A 12,895-nucleotide genomic window follows, 5' to 3' on the forward strand; every position below is an offset into this window, starting at 1 on the left:
TGAGTATAAAGCCTTTATTGGGGTTTCTGGGGAAAGGCAAGGTAGGACAGGATAAGCAATAAAGGATTGGCTCGTTTGTGTAATTTCAGTGGGCTTTAGGGAATAGGGATGGCCTGCAATTGCTTGGTACCTGGCCCTGGGATGAGTTAGGGTAAGGGGAAATATTGGCTTGGTGTGTGAGAGTTAGATAGAGATGGTTGGAGTTGCATATGAAAGACATGCATGTTCCCCGGCTAAGAATTGGCTAGCATTGGGAGGAGCAGTCTCTCCCCAGCCAGCAAGCTTTTTAAGATATTAAAACATCATAAAATACAGAAAATAAAAAAAAAACATGATTAATACAGATGTCCACTTGTTCCAATACTGTTTGTTGAAGACACTGTGCCATCGCCATTGAATTGCCTTTGCATCTTTCTCAAAAATCAATTGACCATGTTTTTGTAGTTCAATTTCTAGTTTCTCTATTTTGTTCCATGGATATATATATATGTGTCTATTGTTTTGTCAAAACACTACTAGGTTGATTACTGGTGTTGTCTAGCAAGTCTTAAAATCAGGTACTTTGAGTCTTCCAACTTAATTCTTTTCAGAATCATTTTGAGTGTTTCAGATCCTTTGACTTTCATAAAAATGTTAGAATCAGCTTGTCTGTATCTACAAAAAAATCTTGCTAACATTTTTATTGGAATTTTGTTAAATCTTAATCAGATTAGGGAGAATTGACTATATACATAGCATCTTAACTATGAGTTTCCAATCCGTGAACACAGTATGTGTCTCCCATTTATTTAGGTAAATGATAGTTTTAATCAGCATTTTGTAGTTTTTAACATGTAAGTCTTTCCCATGTTATGTTAGATTTAAGCTTATGTATGTAAGTGTTTATTTGGGGGTCTGTTGTGAATGTGATTGATATAAATAAATACATGATTTATGTGTACATGTGTATATGTATCTATGCATACATACATACACACACTTATTTAATTTCAAATTCACTTATTCATTGTTAGTGTTGAGAAATACAAATGATTTTTGTATGTTGATTTTGTATCTTGCAACCTTGCTATAAACTCACTTATTAGTTCTAGGAATGTTTTTTGCAGAATCATTGGGGTTTTCTACATAAAAAATCACATTGTCTGCAAAGAGGGACAGTTTTCTTTCAAACTATTCCTTTTTTTCTTTTTTCTTATTGCACTGGCTGGGACTTACAGTTCATTGTTGAATAGGAGTGTGAGAAAAGACATCTTTGCCTTATTCTTGATCTTAGGAAGAAAACAGTCTCTCACCATTAAACATGATGATAGCTGTAAGTTTTTTTAAAGATACCTTTTATCATGTTAAAGAATTTCCCCTTTTTCTAGTTTGCTGAGAATTTTATCATGAAGATCTTGGATCTTATCAAATGAGGGTTTTTTTGCATCATTTGACTGATGTGATAATATAATTTTTCTTCAGTCTCTTAATATGATGGATTACATTTGATATTTGAGTGTTCATCTAGCCTTGCGTTCTTGGGATAAGCTGCTCTTGGTTATGATGCATTGTTCCTTTTCTGTATTGCTGGATTCAATTTGCTAATATTTTGTTGAGTACTTTTTTTCTTCTCTGTTAATGAAAGATACTGGTATTATGTTTTTGTTTAGTTTAGTTTTTTTCTTATACTGCCTTTGTCTGGTTTTAGAGTCAGGGTAATTTTGGCCTCATAAAATAAGTTGGGAAATGCTCCTTCCTATTCTATTTTCTGGAAGAGATTGTGTAGAATTGGTGTTATTTCTTTAAATGTTTGGTGTCATTCCCTGGTGAAAGCATCTGGGCTTGGAGTTTTCATTTTTAGAAGATCTTTCACTATGTATTCAATTTCTTTTGATATAAGCCTATTTGAGTTAGTTATTTTTTTTTAGGTGAATTTTGGTATTTTGTGGAATTAGGTCCCTCCCTTTCATCTAAGTTGTTGTATTTATGTGGGTAGAGTTGTTCATAACTCTTACCCTTTCAGTGCCTCAGTGGGCTGTAGTGATATCCTTTCTTTCATTCCTGACTTTGGTAATTTGTGCCTTCTCCTTCACTTCCTCTCTCTCTGGTTAGTCTGGCTACAGGTTTATAAATTTCATTGATCTTTTCTGAGAAACAGCTTTAGATTTCATTGGTTTTTCTCTAGTTGTCTTTTTAAATTTTTATTTCTGCTTTTTATTGTTTCTGTTTGCTTTGTGTTTATTTTGCTATTCTTTTTAGTTTCTTAAAGGTAGAAGCTTAGGTTTCATCAAGATCTCTGCCTGTTTAATACAAATATTTAATGATTTAAATTTCCCTCTAAGCACTACTTATCTACATCCCACAAATTTTGAATTTGTACTTCCCATTTTTATACAGTTCAAAATATTTTCTAATTTCCCTTGAAACTTCATATTTTACCTGTGGATATTGTAGAAGCTTGTTATTTAATTTCTAATTATTTGAGGATTTTCTGGATATCTTCCTGATATTGATTTCTGGTTTAATTCTGTTATGGTGAAAGAAATACTTTGTATGATTTTAATTCTCTTAAATTTGTTATGGTTTGCTTTATGACCCAGGATATGGTCTATCTTGGTGCTTGTTCCATGTGTGTGCACTTGAAAGAATGTGTGTTCTACTGTTGTTGGCTGGAGTATTCTGTAAATGTCAATTAGTTCCTTTTGGTTTATGGTGTTATTTATTTCTTCTATATCCTTGATGATTTACTTTTTATTTATGTCAATTATTGAGAAAGGAGCTTCAAAGTTTTCAATATACTGTACATTTTTAATTCTATCAGTTTTTGCTTTATATATTTTGAATCTCTCAGTTGCTTATATATTAATGATTGTTATATATTCTCGGTGAATTGATCCTTTTATCTTTATGAAATGTCTCTTTTTATCCTGGTAATTTTCCTTGCCTTTTAGTCTACATTATTTAATATTGATAGAAGTATTTAAGTTTTCTTTTTATTATTTTTAGTATGGTATATCTTTTTCCATTTGTTTACTTTTAATCACTATATTTTAAATGAAGTTCTTATATAGCATATTTTTCAATGTTGATTTTTAAAAAATCTATTTTGATGATCTCTATCTTTTAAGTGAAATGTTTAGACCATTTATGTTTAATGTAAATATATGTTAAGATTTAGGCCTACTATTTTTTATTTGTTTTCTGTTTGTACCTTATGTTTCCCTTCACCTGTTTCCCTTTTGCTGCCTAATTTTGTATAAACTGATAATTTTTTAGAATTACATTTTAATTCATCTATTTATCTATTAAAGATTTAATCTGTTTTATTTATATATTAGAATTATATTTTAATTTATCTAAAAGGATTATCTAAATTTTATCTCTTGTATACATTTTAATTTATCTATTGGATCTTTGATTATATCTGTTATAGTGTTTTTTGTTTAAATGGTTGCACTAGATATATATATATATATACACACATATATATGTGTGTGTATATATATATATATATATATATATGAACTTTTCAGTCTACTTAGAACTAATATTTTACCAAGTTCAAGTGGAATGTAAAAACTATACCACCATATAAGTTCCTTTACTCATTTTGGGTTGTGCTTGATATATATATATTACATCTATGTACACTGAAAACCTCATCAGACAATCTTATAATTTTTGTTTTCAAAAGTCTCATATTTTAGAGAAGAAAAATAGTCTCTACATTTACCCAGATATTTACCATTTTTGTTATTATTCTTTCACTCCAAAGTGCCATCTTCTCTGTGGTATTATTTCTCTTTTGTCTAAAGAACTTCCTTTCCCATTTATTTTATAGTTGGTCTTCTGGTGATGAATGCTCTTGGTTGTCTTTCATCTGAGAATGTCTTTACTTCTTCTTCATTCCAGAAGGATATTTTCACTGGTTATAGAATTCGGTTCTTTTCTTTCAACACTTTAAAAATGTTATTCTACTGCCTTCTGGCATCCATAGTTTCTAATGAGAAATCTATAGTCATTTGAATCAGCGTTCCGCTATGTGGCATGCATTGTTTTTTGTTTTGCTTTGGTTTGGTTTTTTGGCTGCTTGCAAAAATTTTTCTTTATCTTTGGGTTTCAACAGTTTGATTACAATGTATTTGGGTATGGATTTTGTTGGGTTTCTCCTATTTGGGGTTCCCTGAACTTCTCGAATCTGCAAGTTTGACTTTTGCAATATTTGGGAAGTTTCTGACTATTTTTTCTTCAAATATTTTTTTGTAACACGCTCCCCTCTTCCTCTAAGACTCTAAAGACTCAAATGTCAGACATTTTGTTATTATCCCACAGGAATATGGGACCTATTTTTCCCCCAGTCTTTTTTTTCTCTTGTTCTACTGATCTAGCTTCAAGTTCACTGACTCTTTCCTTTGTTATCTCCATTTTTTATACCGTCAATCTAGTAAATTTTTTGTTTTGGATATTATATTTTTCAGTAGTAAAATTTCCTCTTGTTTCTTTTTTATATCTTCCAATTCTCTGCTGAGACTTCAGTCTTTCCACGTTTTAATATTGTTGGCCCTTCTTGAAACCGTTATAATATCTGCTTTAAAGTCTTTATCTGATAATTCAAATAGCTGAGTCATCTCAGGGTTGGTGTCTGTTTGTTATCTTTTCTCTTGTGAGTCACTGAGATTTTCCTGGTTCTTTGTGTGACAAGTAGTTTTGGACGATACCCTAGACATTTGCAATATTACCTTATATGACTCTGGTTTTCTTTATAACCTATATTGAATGTTGATTCTTAAAAAGTTTTGCAGGCATTTGATCTAGCTAGGTTCACTCTTCAACTTCTAAGGGCTCCCTTCTATGTTTTCTGGCTGGGAAACTGTAGTCAACCTAGTCTGCTGCTTTAAGAGCCAAGTAGGGGAAGGATAAAGAGAAAGAAAAAACAGAAATTTCAGACCCCTCACTCTTCAGACCACAGTTCATCTACTTATAGAGAATTCCCCTCTGCTTATAGAGAAGAGTTTTTAGATGTCTATTCTGCTGCTACTGCCATCACTGCCACTGCCACAGGACTTCATCTTAGGGCTTGGGGCTTGCTTGGGGGCTGGGGCAGAAGAGAAAACAAACATACAAAAGAGACCAAAGGATTTCCCCCACTCTTTCAGTCACATTTATTTGAGTAGGAGCTGTGTACTAGCTGGGAAACACAGTAGCAGAAAAAAAATAACAGGAAGCATACCACTAATTGGTATAGCTTTGGTACTACATACCTTGATTTGTAGTTTATTTCCACAGTCGACCTGCTACCAGGTCGACTTTTCAGAGCCCTCAGATAGCTAATCCATGCATTCTGTCAAGGGTTCTTAGGAAAATTCATTGAGAGACTGGGAAGTGAGCTTATTCCATCTGAATCAGAAGTCTTCCTTAAAATGTTTCTGGGTGTTTAAAATTGTATTTCATTTATTTATCAAATTCTGATTAATTAATATGTGGTTAATTTACAGAATCAATTTTAGTAAAATTATTTAAAAGAATTACAAAATCCCAGGATCCAAAATTCCCACGTAAATTATTTAAGCCAATCTTTTACCTTTAACAAGTCCTTTTCACCTCAAACAATAGCTAATGATAGCTAAGATTATGTGCTTGCCAGTGCCTTAAGCTCTTTGCCTTCATTAACTCATTTAATTTTCACAGAGTACTACTAGGTAAAAACAGTTGTTTTAAGCTCCATTTTACTGATGAGGAAACTGAAGCTTAGAAAGCCTTTCTTCTCAAAATGTATTCCTTGGACCAGTCACATTGTCATTCCTTTGGGAGCCTGTGAGGAATGCAGAATCTTGGGTTTCAGCCTAGACTTTTGGTATCAGAATCTGCATTTTGAACAAGATTCCCTATAATATGTATTTGTACATTAACTTTTTTGGAAACACAGGTTTAGAGAAGTTATAAATAACTTGATATCAAGGTCACCCAGCATGTAAGTTGTAAAGCTAGGATAGACCCTGGCTGAATAACTTCAGAGCCTGTGCTCCTGAATACTATGCTGTCTTGCTGAATGATTACTTAGCCTGGTTTTGAACAGCTCCAAAATTAATATGATGTTTATATTGAGCTAAAAAAAGATCTGTTTTCTTGTGGACCTTTTCAAGTTGTACTGTACTGATATAATCCCTCGTCCATAAGATAGTACTTTAAATATTTAAAGGTAGTTATTACCTTCTCTCCCTGGATGTTTTTTTCCAGGCAAAACACCCCCAAATCTGATTACTTTTCTTCATGTGACATGGTTTTGAGTTCTCTCATGAGCTTAATCTTGTTTGTCTACCTCCCTTTTAAAAAGTGATGCTATTTGGTGATCCAACAATTATGATTTCTTTTAATTTGATGTGATATAAACAAGAAGTTACCTAATTTTGTATATAACATCTGTCTTTATTAATGCCTACTATTTATTTAAAAGAAATGTAAGACCTGCCCTCAAGGAGTTTAGCATTTATTTAGGGGGAGAGAATTAATACATCTGAAAAATTGGAGAGCAGTACATATCAGTGTATGAAGTAGACTTTGAGGTTAAAGTTCCCCGAACTTGAACAAATCCCCAAACTCCTGAAAATCACTACAGCATGTAATGTATCGAGACAGTTTATAGAAAATTTCTCTATATATATTTGTGAGCAGAATTTCTTACTAGCTGGAGTTCTTTTGAACCAGTTTAATCAGTTTTACTTATTCCGTATGGCATTATTCACATGAAGATCCAAGCAGATACCAAATCCAACATTGAGTTCTTGAATATTGGTGTTCTTTCCCAGGTAAGAGCCATAATTGTCTCAGATTTCTTTATGTTTTCTTCTCCATCAAAGCAGGAGAATTGGGGGATTTTGGTGACTTATTTTGCAACACCATCTCTCAAATTGTTTTTAAAAGAATTTTATTTTCACTCTAGGATATGTTATTGTGCATATCATTGCAGAGAAAACAAAATTATTTGAGATGTAAAGATGCTAGACACAGTTATATTCACTCACTGTCTTAAGAAAGATACACAAATCAGTTTCATGTCCCAGCAAAATTGTAAGTCATATCATAAACATCAAGAATTACTCCTGAATATTCAAAATTGTCTTGAATTGTGAAGTATTGAAGGGTATGGGATGTAGATCATAATTACATTACTAAGTGAGAGGAAGGAGAAATTACCAAGTCAGTCACTAAAGACCTAATCAAATCAATGGGCTTTGAAGAACGGGAAACATTAGCACAAAAGTTTTTCCTTTTGTTTTAAAGAGTATTCAAGAAAAATTTAGCTTTTTAAAAATATAGGATAGAAAATTATATTGAACAAAAATTAATTTTTAGATTATTGCTAATCTATATGGGAGAATCTGTTCCCATTGATTTGATATTATGGCATATTCTGTTTCAACAACTGTCAGAGAAATGGGTGCTAATCTGTGTGCCCATGGAATAGCTAAAAATTAGATGTAGGTGACAAAAGCTGGGCATAGAGTTGGAAGTCCTACGTGCTTGAGTTAGCAGTACCAGGAAATGTGCAGAATTTCAGTATGACCTTGACTGATAACACATTCTACTACTATTCATTTGGTCATTTCGCCTTTATGAAGCACTTAGGACACTGTGCTACACATTGGGGGCCTAGAAGAAAAGGGCCAAGTCCCTGACTCAGGAAGGGATTGGGGGACAAAAAGATCTTAGAGGCATGATGGTTTTTGAGGTACCCATGAGCCACCCCAGTTAAGATGCCCAGCAAGTCCTGTAGGGTCTACCCCATGGGGACCTCAGTCTTTAGCACTTCTGTTAGGTGAGGGAGAAGGCTGAATCATTTAGGGAAAAGAGATTTTAAGATTGGGCTTCCAGTATATATTATTGCTTAAGTCTTTATTATTAATAAGTACCCAGAGACAAACATTCAGCCTATGAGCGATTATGCCAGTATATTCATTTGGCTTTTTAAATTATTGGTGTTTCTAACTAGATTCTGAGAGCTTATTAAAAAGTATTAAAAATGAACATACAGTTAGTTACCTTTACTCAAGAAAGTAAGTTCAGTTTACCATTAACTGGAGAATTCCCTGATTGTAGCTAATTGCTGGACTTAAACTTTACCATCCACAGTTTGAATTTCCTGTGTTCCTTGAAAGAGGGCACAAACAAGCTATTCATTTATGTGCACTTTTCAAATACTATTTATGCTGACTCTTAGTTATCTTTGGAGAATGCCTGTCTATCTTGGAAAGGACTTAGAGGCTAATCAGAAGTTCAACATATCATCTGGTATAATCTAGAGAGATGAAAGAGGAAACATGGCAGTCTTTGAAATAACATTAAGCCAATTGAAATTTGGCATTCATTCACATTTCCCACACAGGAGCCGGAGTGGCATTTAGAAAAATAAATCAGATCATGTTATAGCTCTTAACACCCTTTTAAAACCTTCCACTGGCTTCCTTCAGTTGTACTTAAATCCAGACCCCTTACCTTGGTTTAGATTACATCTTCCCCTTCTGGCTTCATCTCAAACTGAAATGCCACACTGACCTTTCATCTGTTTCTTGAGCATGACAAGTTCTTTCTTACTCACTTTTGCCCTAGGATCTTTGCACTGCCTCTTCCGTTCGTCTGGATTGGTCTTCTCCCTGAAACTTCACACTGGCTCTTTCTTATATCAGGTCTCAGTTCAGATGTTACCTCTTCAGAGAGTCCTTCACCAAACTGTCATGTCAAAAGTACCTTTTTGCAAGCATATACCTGGTCATATTCCATAAGCTGACAATATTATATCGTATTTGTAGCAGTTTTCAGTACCAGAAATTATCTTATTTACTTAGTTTGTCCTCTCTCTCCAACACCACCCTCAGGAAAATGCAGACTCTTATGAGGGCTGGGATCTCATCTGTTTATTTGCTGTAGTGTACCCAAAGCCTGGGTTTCTGTGAACATGAGAGTAGTTAATTCATGTACAGCTCTCAGAATGGATCTGGCATATTGTAAGCACGCTCCAGCTGCTATTGTTGTTGTTACTATAAGTGGCAGTAGTGACAGTGTATTTAGGCATTTGTAGAAACTCAGTGGAATACTGTATTTTGAAGAGACTCAGGATAGTACCTAATTATAAAAACTGAGCGCTGTAGGACACATTATAAGTATAAAGCATTTCTATTTGTAAAGGATTGAAGAAGTGAAAGTCAAAATAACAGTGTTCTGATTGGAATATTTTTCCCCATGTTTTTCAGTTTAGACAGTTGTGGTCAGACCATCAGTACAGAGCTGGGGATCCTCAAAAACATATCTGTCTCCTAAAATTGTGAACCATTAGGGACATGGGGTTGTGCTTTTAAACGTTTCAGATTAAAGCCAGTTTTGCCAGAAATGATTGCTCTTAGGTATTGGATTAAAACTACTTTCTTTTTTTATTTTTCTGATTTAGGCCTGGTACTGAGTCAGGCAACATAGTGTGCTCTCGAGGAGATTCACTGTTGAGCTCTTCACTGTGTGACCTTTTTCTTGGTGCTGTCACTTGAAATAAATGTGTATTTATGCAGCATTCTCTATAACATGAGTTACGTTGCCTTTTGTTTCTGTCTGTTCCCACAGGTAACGGTTAACCTCTTCCAGATGCAACACCTGCAGGCTGCCTCCCTCGCGAACAATTTACAGTCTCTCTGTGATGGTGCCAAACTCTATGACCCAGGCCAGGAGTACAGTGAGTTTGTCAGGGCCACGAATTCAGCTGAGGAAGAAAAAGTTGATGGGTGAGAATTAATGTTAGGTGAAATTATTTCAAGGCATAAAACCTTTACTGCTAAGTTTCCTATCTGGTGTCAGGTGATGTTTTTTTCTAACACGGGTAGAATTGACTTTAAAACCTTCTGAATTTTTAAAATATTATTTAAGATGTGACTCACTTAAGAGTAAAGTTTTCCATTTTAACACAGAGCTCGGTTCTTTGAGATTTAGAAATCCTTTGAGAATGGCAAATCATGGTCATATCAATTTCGAATGTCCACAAACTTAACAACCTACATTTTCCACACAGGTTATACCAGAAGAGTTTAACCATGATATGAATAATGGACTGTACTTTTGCTATTCTTTTCTGTGTTTCAGCTATAATAAATACAAATGATTAATAAGGTTTATTCACATCTCTTTTAAGAAGTTCCACAGTATAATATGGTTTGTTCCTAATATTTAGTTAATTTAATTACTCTGTTCATTAAATTAACAGATTTTCCTGAAAATAGAATAAAGTAGTCATGCTTCTGAATGATGAGTTTTATTTGGGTTTTTCTTAGGAATGTAAATAAACAGTTAACAAATACCCCTCACACTCCTGGATATGGACCTTCCGACTCTTTAGAAGATGTTGTGCGCCTTCCTGACAACTCTAATAAGATTGAAGAGGACAGATGCTCTAACAGTGCAGACATATCAGGTAGTGTTTCACATTAAAGAGAGCACTAATTTATGAAAGATCAAATTGTTTAAATGGGATCATTAAATGAATTGCAGCTCTGGAATTTAAAAATCAGGCCTTGAATTGTAACCTTATGAGGTTTTATTCACAGTTGTGAGCACTGTGCTTGTCTTACAGTCAGTTGCTTAACACTGTTAAAGAAGTTTGACTTGTCTCATTTTAAATAATGTCAGTGTTTTGAAACACTTATGAAATTTGTCTGTAGCCAAGTTTGACTTTAAATATTCTTTTCTTAAAGGTCCTTCTTTTATAAGGTCATGGACATTTGGGATGTTTAGTGATTCTGAGAGCACTGGAGGAAGCAGTGAATCTAGATCTCTGGATTCTGAATCTATAAGTCCAGGTACATAAGTATTTAAGTCTAGAGTGAAAATTCAATGACAGATTAAAATTTTCCTTTGGGGGATATTTTTAACTACTTTCTTTTCCTTTTTTTTTAAATTGACGTATGGTTGATTTACAATATTGTGTTAGTTTTAAGTGTACAGCAAAGTGATTAGGTTATACATATATTTATGTATATATATACTTTTTTGATTCCTTTCCATTATAGTTTAGTACAAAATACTGAATATAGTTCCCTGTGCTATACAGTAAATCCTTGTTGTTTATAACTATCTTATTTTTATAATAAACTGTCTCATAGAGAGGGGTTTGTACATATATGTGTACAGTTTAAATAAAAATAATAGAACAAACCCTTATATATTCAACACCTAGCCTAAGAAATAAAACATTATTAGTATATTAGAAGGTCTCTATGTATACGTCCTTGATAACCTTGCTCTATCACCCCCCAGTTGAGCCATCGTCCTGAATTTTGTTAATCTTTCCCTGGCTCTTTTAAATGTTTTAGTACTTATATCTAGTTGAGCTTTGCCCACTTTGGAATAGTATGCAGATGATATCATACTATTCTTTTGTGACTTCTTTCATGCATCTTTTTTTTGATCATATTGATATGAGAAGCTGTCTTTATTTTATACTGTATGCTGTATAGTATTCCGTTTTATGAACGTAAATGTGATTATCTGTCTTTTGGATTGTTTTGTAGTTAATCACTATAATGAACTGTACAGTTAACAGCAGTTCTTGTGCCTGTGATAATTTCATTTTTTATAAATGTGCTTTAAGGTACTTTGATAGTCTCATGCTCCTTAGAGAGGCAGAATAGATGTTTTGAACTCTCCCTTAGTGGCTTCAAAGAGAATAACTTGCCAGAGGTAATACAGCTAGCAAGAGAAGAAGGTGTCACTTGAACCCTTGAGATTATTACTTTCGATGTTCTTTCTCCTCCGCTTTTCTGCCAGAGACTTCTCCCAGTCTTGTTCTTCCTGGCTAAGTGTCTTTCTCCTATGATCTTGGCACTGTGGGAGATAAGTTAGGATTTAACCTACCTCAGAGTCCAAGGCTTTTTTTTTTTGCCTGGTGTTCTACATATTACAGAAATTTTATTCATGTAAATAAAGCCCTTGAATTTAAAGTTAGAAATGACTTCCATGCCGTACTGGGGTTTATAGGCAGATTGTCAGCAACTACTTTGAGTCCTACTTTAAAATTATTGCTGTTCAGGGACACTCTGGAGATGCAATCCTAAACATTTAACTGAATATTTGTAATTAGCTTTGTAAAAACAGAGTGGTTCTAGCTATCCCCAGAAATTAAGAGACAGTCTAGAGCCAGCTCTAAATTATTTGGAATCCTGTAAGACTTCATGTGGTAAAGACAGAAATTTGGAAACTGGTCGCATGATAAATGGGTGAAGACTGAGGGATGCATAGCCTGGGAAAGAGGAAACCTGGGGACGTGACAGCTGTTCTCAGACATTGAAGTGTAAAAGGGTGAGAGTCAGCCTGCTTGTTTGCTCCTTTAGGGAGACATGTGACCAAGAGCTGGGATTTATAGGTGGCAGGTTTCTGCTCAGCAATACAAGGAAGTCATTTTACAGTTAGAATAGTTCGAAAATCAGCATGTGGTCTCATGATTTCTTAGTCATTGGAGGACACATTCAAAACAAAAACTAGATGACCGCCTTTTAAGCATAGTTTGAAGGCAGGGGGAATCTTTTGGGAGAGATGTGGTTTAAATAATTTGTAAAGCCCTTTCTAACTCTGAACCTAAGACTGTTAAGGGCTTGAGTTAAGTGTAACCTTCCACTTAGACACAGCCCTGTGTGTAATATCAGCAGGGAGCAAATAAACTTCATTTCATTACCTGGTCAGGCTGCTTCCACCCATGCTTTGAGACACATGGCAGAGTCCTTGGCTGACAGCTTATATCCCATGCTCTGCTCCCTGCCAGGATCATTGGTCCTGGTTCCTGGTCTTCTGTCTTACTGGCAACATAAATGTGATGATACTGTTGTATTGCTATATTTGTAGATTTTTGTTTATTTTAGAAAGCTTTAGGTTACACTGTAAGTAT

General features: G+C 34.3%; 1 protein-coding gene across 3 annotated transcripts in view; it reads left to right on the forward strand.

Moving 5' to 3' along the window:
- ARHGAP29 (Rho GTPase activating protein 29) overlaps nt 1–12,895 on the forward strand; it is a 75,763-nt gene that overhangs the window by 49,315 nt on the left and 13,553 nt on the right. For all 3 annotated transcript variants that reach the window (XM_082832410.1, XM_082832408.1, XM_082832409.1), the window contains 3 exons: nt 9,589–9,746; nt 10,290–10,429; nt 10,710–10,814. In XM_082832410.1, the coding sequence (XP_082688536.1) occupies nt 9,589–9,746; nt 10,290–10,429; nt 10,710–10,814 (403 nt within the window). The remainder of the gene's footprint in view (nt 1–9,588; nt 9,747–10,289; nt 10,430–10,709; nt 10,815–12,895) is intronic.

This window comes from Leucopleurus acutus, assembly GCF_964270905.1.
Source record: "Leucopleurus acutus genome assembly, chromosome: 2".
Classification (NCBI taxonomy): Eukaryota; Metazoa; Chordata; class Mammalia; order Artiodactyla; family Delphinidae; genus Leucopleurus; species Leucopleurus acutus.